The sequence below is a fragment of the Eupeodes corollae genome, chromosome 1 (assembly GCF_945859685.1).
Source record: "Eupeodes corollae chromosome 1, idEupCoro1.1, whole genome shotgun sequence".
NCBI lineage: Eukaryota > Metazoa > Arthropoda > Insecta > Diptera > Syrphidae > Eupeodes > Eupeodes corollae.
In genome coordinates, this window is record NC_079147.1 from 275,174,446 (window position 1) to 275,191,208 (window position 16,763).

At 34.0% G+C, this 16,763-nt stretch overlaps 3 protein-coding genes across 3 annotated transcripts; 2 read left to right on the forward strand and 1 right to left on the reverse strand.

The window, feature by feature from the left end:
* The first annotated feature begins 804 nt into the window (after positions 1 to 804).
* Positions 805 to 7,318, forward strand: LOC129942065 (IQ and AAA domain-containing protein 1-like). The gene is made up of 8 exons (XM_056050862.1): positions 805 to 1,825; positions 1,887 to 2,238; positions 2,298 to 2,587; positions 5,599 to 5,755; positions 5,846 to 6,106; positions 6,169 to 6,326; positions 6,538 to 7,118; positions 7,177 to 7,318. The coding sequence occupies exons 1-8, from the start codon at positions 820 to 822 to the stop codon at positions 7,300 to 7,302; spliced, it is 2,931 nt and encodes a 976-aa protein (XP_055906837.1). The 5' UTR covers positions 805 to 819; the 3' UTR covers positions 7,303 to 7,318.
* Positions 7,319 to 7,341: 23 nt separating this feature from the next.
* LOC129942066 (uncharacterized) lies at positions 7,342 to 9,015 on the reverse strand. Its single transcript, XM_056050863.1, has 5 exons — positions 8,716 to 9,015; positions 8,476 to 8,639; positions 8,261 to 8,394; positions 8,114 to 8,187; positions 7,342 to 8,036 (listed from the first exon to the last, which is right to left on the reverse strand). Exons 1-5 carry the CDS (start codon positions 8,794 to 8,796, stop codon positions 7,944 to 7,946), a joined length of 546 nt encoding a protein of 181 aa, XP_055906838.1. The 5' UTR covers positions 8,797 to 9,015; the 3' UTR covers positions 7,342 to 7,943.
* Positions 9,016 to 14,370: 5,355 nt separating this feature from the next.
* LOC129941543 (GDP-Man:Man(3)GlcNAc(2)-PP-Dol alpha-1,2-mannosyltransferase) lies at positions 14,371 to 16,474 on the forward strand. Its single transcript, XM_056050216.1, has 5 exons — positions 14,371 to 14,573; positions 14,703 to 14,904; positions 15,007 to 15,465; positions 15,523 to 16,202; positions 16,279 to 16,474. Exons 1-5 carry the CDS (start codon positions 14,554 to 14,556, stop codon positions 16,361 to 16,363), a joined length of 1,446 nt encoding a protein of 481 aa, XP_055906191.1. The 5' UTR covers positions 14,371 to 14,553; the 3' UTR covers positions 16,364 to 16,474.
* Positions 16,475 to 16,763: the final 289 nt, after the last annotated feature.

Below are 16,763 nucleotides of genomic sequence, written 5' to 3' on the forward strand. Positions count from 1 at the left end.
TGGAAAACACATGATTCCAAATGCACAACTACTCAACGAACACAACCATCGAGATATAAATGCAATATCAATCGTACCAACATTTGAGAACGAAATCACATAAGATCCATTCGAGACTCGTATAAATGTCAAAAACCCATCCGTTCTTTTATCGGTAGTATCCATACTGCGGATATTGCTTTTGTTATTCGTGTAAAAACATACTATACTATTGATAGATTTTCCAACGAAACACGCGTAATGTCAAAATAAGATGCCTCGAACTAATTCAATATGGACAATAGGCCAGTTTATATTTCAGATATTTCTATCGTCTCAGATACATAAACGAAAGTTTTCACACAATTTTCTTGTTTTGCTGTCAAAACTCTTTTATTATTAGGTGGGTTTACAAAGACGAGCATGCTCGACAACATGACTCGATTGCAAAAATAACTGTACTGCTTTTACATTGATACTGATGTTGTCGAGCCTCAGTATTTTAAAATGTTTGAATCGGGATGGAGAAAATTATTTTGGCAGAGTTAATTATGAACACTCGCACAAAGGAATGGTTGAGAGTTGTGAGTCAAGAGGCCCTTGTTTTCAACGGACTGTTGCGTCACCTAAAAAGTAAGACAAGATGTTTACATTTTAAAAATGAAAATAGTAAAGTGTCAAAATGTATCGTATCAAAGAAAAGTGAACAATCATAAAAACCAATGATAGACCTAAAACTGGCCCCCTAAAAGCTACTTCTCAAAATTTTGAACTAAGAAAAACTCAAAACACCTGTTTTCTGTCATTCAATCTTGTATCCAGACTTTTGATTGATTAAAAATGTCTTTTGACTATAATTATAAGTTCTGGGTAGCTACACAAAGCGATCTCGAGGATATTTTGAAGCGTCAAGAAGTTTTCAAAAAACTCAAACCAATCGAAAACAAATCCGTTACACATAATCTATTTGCAGAGCTTTATGTTCGTTATGCTCAACTTGTCAATAAGCTTGGTTATATATACCATCATACGTTTCAAGTTCAAAAACGTGATATTATCCAACAGCTGGTTGAGGCGTCATCACAAAGACTATTGGAACTTAAAAAGGAATTGAAAAATATTGAACTTTCTGAATTCATCTATGTCGATAAGACACTTATTGAAAGACGACTGACTCCTGATGATATAACAATATGGACACCAAAATACTTTCCATATTGGCGTCCAACAAATGTCCAAGAGATGATTTATGGCCCTCGGAAAAATCTAGAAGAAATCGAAAATAATGAAGAATTTTCGAAGCAAGAGGAGAAAACGACAAATATGTCAAAAAGAGAGCAACGAAATGTTGAAACTATATCTACGAATGTTAGAACCCATCAAGAAGATTCAAAAGACCTTAAACGAAGTGAGAAAACTAATATCAAAATGCGAATACAAATTGAAGAACCCATTGACCCGGTTAAGAAAAAACTAATGGAAGCTGTTCGATTGATTCAATCTCACGAAAGAGCTCGACTTGCAAGGGTTTACTTAACCAACATTCGTGCTAATCCAAAAGTGTACAAGCCAAAAATGCGTGAAGACGATCTGATCAAATATGATTTCACGCATAAGCCTACGCAAGCTATGCTTATTCCAGTTAGAAAAACACGCTTTGATGCCAATTATTATACCAAGAAAAAGGATATGAAGGAGTTCAATTACTACGTTCCTAAACGATTCCTCGGAGATGATAGTTCAACTGAAGAAGATGACGAAACTCCAGTTTCTTCAGATAGGGAACAAGAAGATGAATTCGAGATGGAAGAAGCGTTGTCGGGCGAATTATCAGATTACGAAAATGGTAGAACGGATATTGCTTTTTCAATTAACTATTAATGTTACTCTCAAAATATTTCCAATAGAAGTTCAATTAGGAACAAATTTGGAGGAATCTGTGAATAAAGCTCTAAACTTATCGGCCACAAGAATTCAAACATTTTGGAGAGGCCATAGAGATCGTAAGCGATATCAAGCGTTATTGGATAAAAAATCCCTAATTTACGGAATGACCCAGGACTTCAGACCTAAATCTATAAAAATCAAATCCTACAAAGACCGAGTCACAGAAGCAACCAAACACAGACTTCTGAAAGAAAGATACGACAGTGAATTCATCCAATTCTGCGAAGATGAAAGATCGCGAATTCTTCGAGTTAGAGGACCATGGATTATGGAAGATATTTCTGATAATATTCGAGCTTGGTTTAAGGAATTGTAAGATATTTTCAATTCAGGCGTTTTCATTGATTAACTCTTAATTTTGTCGTCATTAGTTACGATAAATTAGGTTGTTTTCATCCATATCCTGACGAAGTTAAAGGTGGAACTTTGTTGTTAGTCAGAGACGAAACTATGACTGTTTTTGAGTATTATGACAAACTGAAAGCGAAAAAATTGACAAAAGAACAAAAACAAAAGCTTAAAGATAAACAAAAGGAATTAAAGAAAAAAGAGAAGGAAAAGCTAAAGAAAGAGAAACGTGCTTTGGCAAAGAGAAGGGCAAAATTAAAGGCTGCGGGAATTTTCGATATGAAAGATGAGATGCAAAGAAGCAAAAGTATTGGTGAGTTATAAACTAAGGGGATTATTACATTGTACAACAAAAGTGGGTTGGTTTTAATTCAGATCTGTCAAAACTATGATCTTAACAAGGTTGATTTTCCAATGGGGAAAAAGCTGACTTTTTTGTTGACTGGAGATCAATATGACAGAGCTGGGTTTTTTGTGGCGCAACAGTCTGTTGAGAACTAGGGCCTAGTGACCTACAACTCTTAACCATTCCTGTGTGCGAGTACACATGGAGGGGACCTACATTTTTGTAAGCCAAATCCGAACGTCAAATTTGAGAAATCACATTCTCATGACAAGAATTACTCTTGGAGAATAGGTAAGTCAATTCCTCGCAAGAGGCAGTACCCGTGAAAAAAAACTTTAGATGACGTAGTCATCATGCCACGGTTGGTTTATCTGGTGATGCTATATCTGTCAAATTTCCATTAAATGAGTGTATGTATTTTCCCTTATGCGCGGCTTATGAAAAGAATGTTTTTGATATACTTACTTAAACTTCTACTTAAATAAAGAAGAATTATTTACTACCGAAACTTTTTTAACGCATTCAAATAATTCACAATTAAAAATATCAGTCAAACTGACAGTTTAAATTTTTGCAAAATTATTTGCAAATAAAATTCAAACCCACTATTTTTAATTTTAAACTAAGTCTTGATAAATTTATAAAGGTTTTCCAGTAAGAGGATTTAAAATTTGAATAGAACGGTATTCTCTCGCTTAAGAAACTGTTATCTTTTGACATTTGAAACATCAAACTATGCCATTTGTAAATTTCTTTGACCGCTATTGGAAATTATTGAGCAAGTTCAGACAACATGACCATAAGCGACTTCATGTGCAGTTATTTAAGACAACTAGTAAGTTTTTGAAGTGTCATTTCAAACTTGGAACTTTACTTCACTAACCTCTACCTACAGTTCATTGTACAAAAACTATCAAAAATAATATTGTCTATAATCACGATTTGTATTTTGTATTGTTAAGAAATATTTCTTATTTTTTACCAATTTGACAAGAAACAATTTAACACAAAATTATATAGAATTGTGCAGAAAATAAAAAAAATTACAGAGTAATAAAGTTCAGCTTTCAGTTGATTTGAAAAACAATACCAACTGTCATTTTGGCATAAGAAGATTTGACTTTATTGCTAGGGAGATTTTTCTTGACTAACTTTGCAGTCAACTTTTCAATAAATCAGCCTAAATAAGAAGGCAATGGGCAGGTTCAGACAACATAAGAGACTTCATTTGCAGTCAACTGCATTCTTTGAACGTTCATTATGACAAAGGCAACCCCAAGTGTAATAAATTTCACACTTGGAACTTTACTTCGCTAACTTCTAACATCAGTTGATTAACAGCATTTCTCAGGCATGCAACAAGTCCACCATGAATGAATGAATGAACCCTTTTACACAAAATATTAAATTTAATTGTGCAGATAATAAATAAATCATAGAGTAATAAAGTTCAGCTTTCAGCTAAATAAAAAAGATCAACTTGATAAGAGATTTTTCTTGACTAACTTTAAAGTCGACTTTCTAGTATAGATACCATAATTACAAGTCAATTTTTGTGGCAGCTGGCCAATCAGATGCTAGAAACTTGCCTTGCTATCAAGTCCCTTATGTCTTCTGAACACGCCCATTGAGCAGGTTCTGTCATTTCGACATTAGTAAACTTGATTTGGTAGTTAGGGAGATTTTTCTTTACTAACTTTCCAGTCAACTTTACAATAAAGTTGCCTTATTTGGCGACTGGTAAATCAGATACTAGAAACTTGCCTTACTTTCAAGCAATGAGCAGTTTTAGACAAAAAACGTAAATTTTGACCAAGCAAACTAAAGTGTCACAAATTTCAAACTTGGATATTTACTTTACTTACCTTCAGTTCATCGTACAAAAACTATCAAACAAGTCCATCACAATTTGTATTTTGTATTGTAAAGAAATATTACTTATTTGTTTTTCAATTTGACAAGGAACCCTTTTACACAAAATGGAAATGTGCAGAAAATAAATAAATCAATGAGTAATAAAGTTCAGCTTTCAGTTGAATATAAAAACATAATAAACTGCTATTTTGACATAAGCAGACTTATCTTGGTTTGATAGTTAGGAAGATTATTTTACCAACTTTCCAGTCAACTTCCCAATAAAGTTGCTTTAATTGGAAGGTTAGTTTTTGCTTTATGTCGTCTGAACCTGCTAATTGATGTAGAAGACGTTTACTTTCAAAAAGATCGAACTCGGAACCTTGTAGCACACAAGCAATCAAATAACCGCAATTTTCGAAAGATTTATAAACAAATTTTTCGTTTAGACTTTTTTCTTGGTTCGTCTTGTTATATAAATAAAAGCTCTTATTTGAAAATCCTATTTAACACAATCAAACGTTAAACAGTTGAAAATCAGACTTTTGACAGATTAAAAAAATAAATAACCCCATTAAACCTCCTATTGATCTGTATTCTGTCTCCCTTGTCATATGTATATCTTGAATTCCATGTAGTTGTGGTTGAGGACATTTTGTTTCTTATATTTTTTCTTTCCATTGGACAGAATAAATTGATTTATTTTTGATATGATAGCATTCACATATGGGCTTTTCTTAGGTAAATTCAGATTTTCTTAAGACATTGATGTTTTCCATGGCGCATGGAACACGATTGGAATTGTTTTCTTTTTGTCATAGTATTATTGTTACTTCGTGAACTTGTTGACGAGTCCGTTAGAGCTGTCAAATTTTCAGCTAAATATTTAATTTAAATTGTATTAGTATTAGTGCAAATAGGGGTAAATCTTCCGCATAATCCAGATCTGCAGATGATCTTAAATCAAGAATAAATCAATTTACTTCACCCTATGGAATGCAAAAATGTGAAATTTATATTTTGACAGATCTAGATCAAAAATAAATTGATTTATTTTACCCATGGAAAACCTCAAGACATATTTTTTTAAAAGCCTTTACATTTCCATTTTTCTATTTTTAAAGCTAAAATAGAAAGCACAATTGAAAAGTATAAAAAAGAATGTGAAGAGATCGATGAAAAGTTAAATAGAAAGCATGAGCCCATAAAAGATTGGATAACATCTGATTATTATGCTGAAATTCATCAAGAACTTCAGTTAACTGTCGATGAACTTATGACGTGAGTAAAGTTTAGAAACGTGTAAATCTGCAACACATCACAATACAAAACTATGCAAAATATTAAAAAACAATTATTTTAAATTCCAAGGCTCGAATTTGAACTCTTACAACGAGCTTTGGCCAAAGATCTCAAAAAGAAATACAAACGTCCAAAAAAGAAGAAACCTAAACCGAAGAAAGGCAAAAAGAAGAAACAACCAATAGATTTAACAGCCGATCGCTCCATAGAATCTCTTTACTATGAGCTACAAGATGCCGGTATTGTTAAGACTTATCCAAAAAAAACATTTGATTACTATATCAGCGAACGCAATCACTGTGCCTATGATATCCTTAACATACATATGAAGTAAGAAATCTCTACTCTATCTTTAGTGGCATCTTTTTGAAATTATAAGTTTGTTTTCACAGAGATACTCCTTCATATCAGGGAGAGATAAAGGATGTTTTAATGGAATATGTCCTAGGAATGGGTCCTTTAAACATTACGAAACCGAAATCAATTTGTCTGGTTGGACCCACAAATAGTGGAAAAAGGGTTTTGTGTGATATTTTAGCAACGGAAATTGGTATTAAAGAACTTGATTGTTATATTTTTCCTAACAATTCTATCGAAACTGTCTAGAATAAAATGTCCCTTGGAATATTTTTCTTCTTTTTTTCCATCTATTAAAATAAAAGCCAAATCACTTAAAAACTTATTGCGCATATTTCGCGGGACATTTTATTCATGATATTCCTTCAACCAATACTTCTTAAAAAATCTAAAATTCCCACTAGATGCCGTTGTCCTCGACATCAGTCCCGAAAACACTGTTCAATTTCAATCGAATTTAAAATACTTCCTTCATATTATACTTAAAATGGCCAAAATCCTACAACCCACAATAATCTTCATCCGTGACGTACATAGAGTATTTTGGAAGAAAATTCCCCCCCAATATCTCGAATTAGCTCCGAAACTTTTACAATCACACCTAAAGAAATCTATTTTTAAGCCCATTAAAAAAGAAGATAAAATATTACTTCTCGCTACAACAGATGCGCCTTGGACAGCAAACAGAAAAATGAAAAAATTATTTCAAAAGATGCTCCTAATTCCAAAAACCGAATATGCAACAAATTTCATGTTGCAGAGATATTGCACTCTACAATTTCGTGGTATTTCACCAAGAGAGGTGGATTTCTCAACTTTGGCTTTAGTAACACGAAATTATGTTTCTGGAGATCTTGTGAAAAATATTGAAGAAACATTGAACGTAAGACGCAGAATGGACTTAGAAAGACATCCGCTGCGGGAAACAGAGTTCCTAGACAAGTTTTTGGACAAAGAAATCCCAAAATTTCCAATGGAATTAAAGGTATGAACATTTTTCATTTTAAAAAGAAAAATTCAAAAACACTTAAGTTTCTTAAAAGCTTTGGGAAAAATTCACAAAATGGTATAGAAAATCGAATAAGATGGCCAAGAACCGTGCAAAAATGATGAAAATAAAAGAAGCGCTCTTAGCTAAACAAAACAAGAAGCTTAATAGCAAAAAATAAAACATCAGCTTTCAGAACTCAACTCCAAATAAAAACAAATGAAAATTACAAATTGTTTATTAATAAAGGATTTTATTACTTTTCACATAGGTTTTTTGATTACTAATCAATAAATGTTAGGTTTGACTGTAAATTATAAAGATTAACAATAGGGATAACGTGTTGGAACCAATATACAAGTTTATAGGCTTCCAAGAAAGAGAGTAAGTTGTAACTATTTATAACTATACCATGATTATTATTATTGTTGTTGTTGTGGTTGTTTTTGTTTTTTGTTTTGTTATAAGCAAGAAGCAGCTGTTTAATAACTTAAAATAGTTACGTTCTATTTTAATTAACTTTCCAGGTTATTTCTAAAAAATTACCAGTTTAGTATATATGAATAATAGCGCTTAAGAAAATGCACTTGCTTAGAATTTAAACCAAAAAATTAACGTGTTTATAAGTTGATAGAATATTTAGTGTAAAGAAAAGAAATAGGGGAAACATAGATTTATATAAGTTGGAAGCTGTGTGTGTGGTGTCTCGTGTTGTGTGTGGTTTTTGTGAGAGTTGTTGATGTTTCCATTATGAATTCAAGCCAATTCAAATGATGTCGCTATGAACAAGTTCAAAAGGAAAGCTCTTTGTTCATGTAAAGTCTAGGGAATACGAAAAGGCACCACGATATCTTCATTATGTTCGACTCTGATTTCATCCACAGCAACTTTTGCTTTACTAACAGCTGACTTAATCTATAGAAAAACAAACAAACAAAGTATAAAATATATCAATAGCTCAAGGAATTTTGAGTATTTTGAGTTTTTAGTACTTGAGCAAGATCTACGGCAGATATTGGAACAGAAGTCAAATAGTATTCCGGATTGGGTATGTCCTTAAGGAAACCTGTAAATTAAGATGAAAGAAAATTATTGAGATGAGAAAAAACTGTGGACACATAAAGTATGATCAGCGCTACCCATTGGCACTATTCCCGGATGCTGGACTGTATTCCATTGCTGCATAAGGCGCTGGTTATACAATTTTATTCGATCGTTGTACTCCTGATGTTCTATGTTATGAGAATCCATGGCACCAACATCAATCATATTTCTTTAAAAACAAAATCACAATCAAAAATTCAATATAAGTGATTTTAAGTTAATGATTTTTGCAAAGAATTAAAATATTTACACTTCTGTATTTTGGACAAGTCGACTAAGAGCATTCTGCTCGTCCTTTTTTGGCAAAGACTGTGAATATTCATTGCTGAGATTGTCGGAATTTGTTCGACGCAAAGCAGGACTATTGTTGACTGGGTCAACAAGCAGATGTGTGCGTTCGTTTGGTTCTAAACCCTAAATTAAAGATTATCATTTATGTCATCTTCATCCCAAGAACAAAGCATGATTCAATTAAATTCAAATGGCTTACCTGGGTGCCAAGATCTTCGGCACAGTTGATACAACTGCAGAATTTCGACAAACAATTTAGGATGGGGCGTACGAAATCCATTTTGATTACTGACGGTGATTAATAGTTTGTTTTAATTTTCTTGATGCTTAATTAAGATTGTGTCGCATTACAATTATTATGGAAAAACAACAAAAGAAAAGAAGAAAAGAAATGCAGTACAGCAGCACCAGACAATAAAGACAGACCTCAATAAATTATCAAAATTAAATTTTTATTTTGATTTTCGCAGACAGTGGACAATCTGCGATAAAAGCTGTCATTATTTTTTGACATTTGTGTGACAGAATCAGCTGCAAGGGTAAGTGAGAGGATGAGCGAAAATAGTAAAATGATTGCCAAATGTGTTATTGAATTGTGCATTTCGATTAACGTTACGTATCGTAACGTGAAAGCAGGAATATTTGTTAATTTGTAGCTGTTAAAAAGTTGCTGCAGAAAAAGTTCAACTTAAAACCTTTATGGCTGAATCACAAACACGCTTCAGCTTCGGCTTCATCTGCGTTACGGTGGGCCTCCTTCGAGGTTGCTTTGAATGACATTTCTATTGTTTCATTCCTCCAAAGAGAAAATATTATGTTTGTTGATATTTTATTACAACCGTTGAGGTGTAAGACAAAGCAAATGCTCAGCAAATTTGAACTTGAGTTTCCGTTTGGAGTTACGATTGTCAAATGAAACGTGAGGTCGAAGCTTCATTGTGATAGCATGCATGAATTCCTATGGCTGATCTCGTAAACGTCAGGCAAAGCCGAAGCTGAAGTGTGTTTGTGATTCAGCCATTAGGGTCTGTTAAATAATGTAAAAATAAAGTTCTGAGTAGTTACCCAACCTTAAAATTACTTACCAGTTAAATCCTCTTGTTAGCAAATTGTGCGTTAAGCATTCATCTTTCTTTTAATTTCTGAATTGGGTAACTACTTATTATTTACTCCAAAACTATAAGCTTTTGCCAACTGGAAACGAAGAAAAAAAACTGTAAAAACGTTAATTTTGTCAGCCGTTGTGTTTTAATTTCTCATTTGGATTTTTCAAAATATTATTATTATTATTAATATTTATTAACAAGCAATTAAAATACAAGCTAATATAAAATTTTACAACAGAGGGACGATTCCAGAAAGCGCGGCGGATCGCATTGAAAGCGAAAATTCAATTTTGACCGTCTTCGCTTTGAATTAATTTCGAAAGCGAATATGGAAGAAAGCGATCCTTCCATTTTTCCAGCTTAAATGTCAAATATTTCCAATCCATTTCCATGATATTTTCCAATTTTCCATTTATTTGTCAGCTGTTTCCAAAAATATGACATTTCCTTCCACTAAAACTAATTGCTTGTCTTTGAAAAAAGTATCTTAATGGTTGTAGTTATATTTTAATATTATTGTTGGTTTTCACTTAACAAAACTAGTTTTCAATGGACTCCAAAAGTGTTTTTTAAAGAAGAGAAAAAGCAAGAAAAGAAGCTAATTATTTAAATATTCAAAGAAAACTATTAAGAAGTGGGTCTTCACCTCTTGATGTTCCCCCCAAAGAGTGTGTATTTAATTATCTTTTTCCACATTGAATTTTTTTTAATGATTTTTATTCAATAAGGTTTATAAAATTGTTTGGACTATCGCGAGAAGCATTTGTGTACGTTTTTGAAGAAATCAAAGATGATTTCAAACGAGAAAACTAAAGCTTACAATGCGATTTTTAGCGGAATGTTCTTACCAAAAGAGCGTTGGACAGGACTACCGAATCGCTATGACTTAACTAACGGTATCGAAAGTTTTGAGTGAAAATCTGGACATACTGGAGAAGAAACTTTGCCCAAAACACATAACGTTTGAAATGACAGAGGAGGAAAATTGAAGGCAAAAACTTATCTCTTCCAAAAAAAATGGGTTCCCTGGTGTTATAATGTGTGTCGATGGGACTCATATAAGCATAGTCCGTTTTTCAAAGAATGAACATCATTTCTATAGTAGAAAAGGATACAATAGCTTGAAGGTAATGATGGTAGGTTGCATGCTTAAAAAGTCTTACACAACCTTACATTTATAATTTAAAAAAAAAACAGGCTTGTAACCATACCCTTAGGATTATTTGCGTTTATGCTAGCTATGGTGGGAGCTCCCACAACTCTACTGTATGGACCATCAGTTCTCAAAGAGCTTTTATGGAAAAAAAAGTTCGAGGAAGAAGATAGCAGCAAAATTAGTGGTAACAAAATTATGCTTTTCTTATATGCTTATTCACAAGTACCTACCTAGTGATGCCGGTTATATCCTTGAACCATGGTTGATGATTCCCTACAAATCACCTCTACCCAACAGTCGTGAAGCTAAATTCAACACGGTTCTTTCAAAATGTAGGGGCATAATAGAAAAATGTTTTGGATTTCTGAAAGGAAGGTTTAGATGCCTGCTGCACTCAAGTGGCCATATATAAACAGCCCATAATCAATTTTACTTAAAACTAAAGTTTTGGTTATATATGAAAGGGTGTTAATATGTACATTGCTTTTATTGAAATGAAATGACATGGTCGGTGTGAAGCAAAGCGTTAATGCAACCTCTTTACGCCCTAAACGCAACTTGATAGAGGCTAAAAAGATTAGTTGTTTCAGCGAACCACAACAAACGTTTTGAGATTATCTTTTTATTTTGGACTGATGGACTGACATGGGAAATGGTGAGATGGGGCGGGAACCTTCAATTTTATTTTTATCTTTTTTGGGTATTGGAATAGGAATGACAGTTGCATATTTCCAGGATTGAGGGATTTCATGGTTGCTGAGGATTCTGTTGTAGAGGGCTATGATTCTGTGTTTAATTTCGATGGGTAAGTTTTTAGCATTGGGTAGGAGATCCTTTCCCTTTACTGTATTGAGACAGCTTTCAAATTCAATGAAAGTTATTGGGTCTTCAATTCTCTGGGCAGTTGTTTTATCGGGTTGTAGTGGTTGAGAGAATTGTAAGGCGTTTGTTTTTTCTTTTAAGAATTGGTCATAAAAGTTTATATTTTCTGAAGCGTTGGAAATATTTTAGGAGAAAAGGTTTGCAATGGTTACTGGATCTATGATAGTATTGTTGTTGCTGTCTATTTTATAATATAAAATAAATATAACAAACAAAAGAGAACGGAGTTTAAATTTTTCGTAGGATGATTTGGGTTTTCTAATCAGCCTTGTTGAGGAGAGGAAAAGTATCCTTGAAAATTAAAAGAGGACCAAATTAAATGGAATGAAAAAGAAAACGGCTGGGGACAGCTTTACTCAGCAAAAATGGCTTAACCTATAGAATTGTTAAGATGCTAAAAACGAAATATGAGGGCATCAGAAGGGACACTCAAAAGAAATTCGCTATTATTCGTGACGAAACTTATTGCAACGAAGGTGGATCCAAGCCTGACCTTATAACATCACCAGCTGAAGAAAAGTTGTAATGTATGATTTTACTATAGGTAGGGGGGATGCCGAGCAGCTATGATAGTGACAATATTCAAGACAAAACTAGTAAGTAAGGTTTTCCTTTATGTATGTTTAAATCATTACAATTTGACGCTACCTATTATTTCAAGTTTTCACGATGTAATCTTTTGAAATTACTAATTTTGAAATTTCAAGGGTAGTACGCAGCTGGAGTTAAAATTTAGTTTAAGTTTTTCTCAAAACTTTAGCTTAGACATAAACTTATTTGGGACAGAAGAATGTTGTATTAAAAAAGTAAATATTTTTGTAGGAACATTATTTAAGTACACCAAGAAATAAACACATAATATACCATTCCTTTTATGACAGAATTTGCCAAATTTTTTGAGTTAAATTTTGTATGGCAGCTTAATTTTAGCTCAAGCTGTGAACTTTAATGCTTCGTCATTTAATTAACTCTCACTTATTTTGCACAATGGCAGAACCCAAGAAGTAGATAGCAGGAGGAATCAAATGTTAATATTTGACTAAAATAAAAGTGTCAACAGATACAGAATACAAAGCCTTGTTTTAGCTTAAAGAAAAAATGTATTAAATTATTGCTAATGCAAGACGCAATGCAATGAATTGATGGATGAGCAAGAGGAGGAAACAGTTCTTCACTACCTCTGTATATTCCCTGCTCTAGCTCAAAAACGCAAATATTAACTAGAAGAATTCTTCTATAACTATATGAACGATCTCAATGATATTAACAATATAAGTCTTTCACGGTTCATAAGGGTCACAAACTGGCTTCATTGAGCTTAGAAGAAAGCCTCAAGATTCGTGTGGTATCACAATGAGCCATTAAACTGGCCAAGAGTGTCCTATCCATCATGGATTGCCACTTTCACCTTAACATGTTTTCGAAAACCTGAAAATGGTTCACAACGAACATTTACACGTTTTCATTCGACATTTAAATTTGTTTACAACCGGCTGTCAAATTTTGTATTGATGAAAAAAGTCGTGAGTAAACTGTTGTGGTTTTATTCATTGGAACAACGATTCCCACATTGTGAAATGTGTTGGCGCAAGGTTTCCTAGCCCGCTGCGACATAGCCTCCACCAGAGATTTTCTTTTATACTTATTCTCCTCCACAAATTAACTTTCTCATATCTCCCAAATCCTTGTGATTAAACAGAGTTACAGAAAATTCTTTCTCCAGGTAGTAAGTGAAAGTGTCGAACATATCTGTGGCGACGAGTTTTAAGACGCATCCCTTGGAAACGTCATTACGAACTATGAGCAAGTCTTCCGCGTCCTTGGGGTCGTCACGCCAGTAGCCATAGTGAATTCCAATTCCTCGCTTAACAAAGAGCGTTTGAATCTCTGGATGATCATAAACGAACCGCCAGTGCCGCAAATATTCACCGGGGCTTTTATTCTCGACGTTGGCAAATTTTCCCCCAATTTTTTCTGTTACCACGTAGCTCCCCTTTCCTTTTTTGTTTTTTTTTTCTCTTTCATGTTCTGTAAATAAAAAATAAAAAGAAATAATTCTTAGTTTATTTGGAAATTGTATATATAATATTACTTACCACGACCAAATTTATTTAAAATTAAATATTTGTTTTGATAGCAGCCATAAGCTGTTTTGTTTACATTAATTTGAGCGCTGAATTTTTCGAAAGGTTTGTTTGTTTAGTTCAACTTTGAATTGCTTCTAGTTTTCGAGAGGTTTTATATAAAACTTGTGGTTTAACAAAAAATGTATGGGAAAACATGAGTTTTCGATGTAAGTTTTCGCCGAAAACCGATATCTTCGCGAAAAACGGGCTGTTATGTGATTAAATCGCATTTCTACCAAAATTAATATTATATTACTATAGCGTCGGAAATGATCGAATTGATCAAAAAAATGTTCATAAAAAGAAACCGTAGTCGTGATGACCATGATATATTATTTTTTCCATTGTTAATGTCAACTCTTTCTTTTTACTACGATATAAACAACCATTGATTTATCCTTAAAAAAAAACTCCCTTTTCAATATCATTATTAAAAATCTTATTAGAAATCCTGTACAAGGTTACGTTATTCGAACGTTATGCAATAAAACAATAACGTAACATTACGTGAGAATATATTATTAATTCTAAATTTCACTACTGGCAATATTGCCGGCGAACTGTCATCCAACTAAACACAACGTCAACGTCATTGAATTCCTATTTCTCGTTCGTCTTCTAATGGCCACAAAAACTTGTTTTTCCATGTTGATTATTTTCAATTTAACTTAAAATTTTACCTACAAAATAAAACAATGTTTATCTGCATATTAATTAAATAAACAAATAATTTATGTCAATTCCTTAAATCTCTACCAACAATCACAATGAGAGCTCTTATAATTTTGTGAGTATTGAAGCATAACAAAAATCATCACCAAAAGCAGCCACAGCAGAAAATCCAAACATTGATTTTCTAAAAACCAAAAAAACGTCTTTTTCTCTTTTCTTTTTCCCCATCACCACCATCCTCTAGACTGTACTTATTTCTTATACTAGTCTTGCTAGCAATAACAATCTTCTTCATCGCAATCTTCGCTCTACGCCGGTGGATCTTGATAAGAAAAGCAAAAATCCACAAAGGCAAGAACGACGTTAACGTCGGCATCTTTCACCCCTATTGCAATGCCGGCGGTGGAGGCGAACGTGTGCTTTGGTGTGCTGTCAGAGCACTTCAGGTTTGTTTTTCTTCTGTTTTTGTTTTTTTTTTTTCTATAAACTTATTTAAGAAGTTGGTATAATGATTTCCTTTTTCTTTCTGCGTTTTTGTCAAATCAAAGGCTAAATATGACAATGTTAAGATAATTATCTACACCGGCGACATTGATGCATCCCCGAATACGATCCTAAACAAGGCCGAAGGAATTTTCAACGTGTCAGTGGACCAGGACAACATAAGCTTCGTCTATCTCAAGAAACGCCATTGGGTAGAGGCCAAGATGTATCCCTACTTTACGCTCCTCGGCCAGAGCATTGGATCGCTGATTTTGGGCCTCGAAGGCCTGGCCAAGTTCCCTCCAGATGTGTACATCGATACCATGGGCTATGCCTTCACTTTGCCCCTGTTTCGGTTCCTCGGACAGTGCAAGGTCGGTTGCTATGTGCATTATCCCACAATCAGCACTGACATGCTGCGGCGAGTCCGGTGCAGGGAATACGCGCACAATAATCAAACCTACGTCGTTAAGAATCCATTCCTCACTTGGGGAAAATTAATGTATTATAAAATATTTGCCAGGGTAAGGTCTATAAAGAGTCTCTGTAAAATCTTTTGACTGACTTAAACTCCTCTGCAGATCTATTCCTGGGTTGGCTGTCGAGCTCTCACAATTATGGTCAATTCGTCCTGGACAGAGAATCACATATTAGACATGTGGAATGCTCCATTCAAAACACATCGCGTCTATCCTCCCTGCGAGGTTAGTCAACTCAAATCATTGCCATTCACCGGGAATGACGACGAACAAATTGTCATTCTCTCGGTGGGACAATTTCGTCCAGAAAAAGATCATCCCCTTCAACTTCAAGCTCTCTACGAACTACGAACACTTCTCAACAAAGAAGAAGATCTATGGAGCAAGGTGAAACTTATCATCGCCGGTTCGTGTCGTCACGAAGAGGACTACGTGAGATTGAAGAACATGCAAGATCTATCCAAGCATTTATCACTAGAAAATAATGTAGAATTCAAAGTTAATGTGTCTTATAAGGAACTCTTGAAAACCTATCAATCTGCCAAAATTGGTTTGCACACCATGTGGAACGAGCATTTCGGGATAAGCATTGTCGAGTGTATGGCAGCTGGGCTGATTATGGTGGCTAATCGATCGGGCGGGCCACTTTTAGACATAATCGAGACTTCTGAAGGCAGTCAGAACGGTTTTCTGGCTGTCGACGCAATTGAATATGCCACTTGCTTTTATAATATACTTCATAATACCAAAGAGGATAATCAAGCAATACGTAATGCAGCGAGGTTAGTTTAAAAAAAAAAAAAATTATCTTCCAAGAGTATTTTTTTAATTGAATTTTTTCGTTTTTATTTTTCTTAGATCATCAGTTGAACGCTTTTCGGAAAAAGAATTCGAAGTTAATTTCCTGAGAGCAGTGAGTCCACTCTTTAACAAAACAGAGTAATTATTTATCATTATTATTAAATTATTATATGATATGGTTTGCAATAGATAAATATACATAAAATATTATGTCGCATTATATAAGAATAAAAGTTTTATCATACAAACAAAATATTGGTACTCTCTTGCACTAGAACCTTTTCAGAAGGAGAGTCCACAATAGTCTAATTACGGCATAAAGAAGATGGACATTTTTAAATACATATTGGGAAAACTTGCTTACTTACTTAAGGTGGCGCTACAGTCCGGGGCGGACCTGGGCCTCAACCAACATGCGTCTCCAGCCAGCTCGGTCCCTAGCTAGCTGTCTCCAGTTTCGCACGCCAAGTTGGTTGAGGTCCTCTCCCACCTGAGTGGCGGTCTTCCTCTACTGCGCCGTCTCTCGGGATTGGATTCGAAGA

What these genes read in the sequence shown, in the direction of transcription:
- LOC129942066 (XM_056050863.1), bottom strand. Translation starts at nt 8,796, where the DNA reads ATGGATTTCGTACGCCCCATCCTAAATTGTTTGTCGAAATTCTGCAGT. An exon ending in TCCGGGAATAGTGCCAATGG is followed by an intron (nt 8,188 to 8,260) that starts GTAGCGCTGATC and finishes CTTAATTTACAG; the next exon opens with GTTTCCTTAAGGACATACCC. An exon ending in CTGCCGTAGATCTTGCTCAA is followed by an intron (nt 8,037 to 8,113) that starts GTACTAAAAACT and finishes GTTTTTCTATAG; the next exon opens with ATTAAGTCAGCTGTTAGTAA.
- LOC129942065 (XM_056050862.1), top strand. Translation starts at nt 820, where the DNA reads ATGTCTTTTGACTATAATTATAAGTTCTGGGTAGCTACACAAAGCGAT. An exon ending in TATTTTAGCAACGGAAATTG is followed by an intron (nt 6,327 to 6,537) that starts GTATTAAAGAAC and finishes AATTCCCACTAG; the next exon opens with ATGCCGTTGTCCTCGACATC. An exon ending in AATTTCCAATGGAATTAAAG is followed by an intron (nt 7,119 to 7,176) that starts GTATGAACATTT and finishes GTTTCTTAAAAG; the next exon opens with CTTTGGGAAAAATTCACAAA.
- LOC129941543 (XM_056050216.1), top strand. Translation starts at nt 14,554, where the DNA reads ATGAGAGCTCTTATAATTTT. An exon ending in GTGCTGTCAGAGCACTTCAG is followed by an intron (nt 14,905 to 15,006) that starts GTTTGTTTTTCT and finishes GTCAAATCAAAG; the next exon opens with GCTAAATATGACAATGTTAA. An exon ending in ATTATAAAATATTTGCCAGG is followed by an intron (nt 15,466 to 15,522) that starts GTAAGGTCTATA and finishes ACTCCTCTGCAG; the next exon opens with ATCTATTCCTGGGTTGGCTG.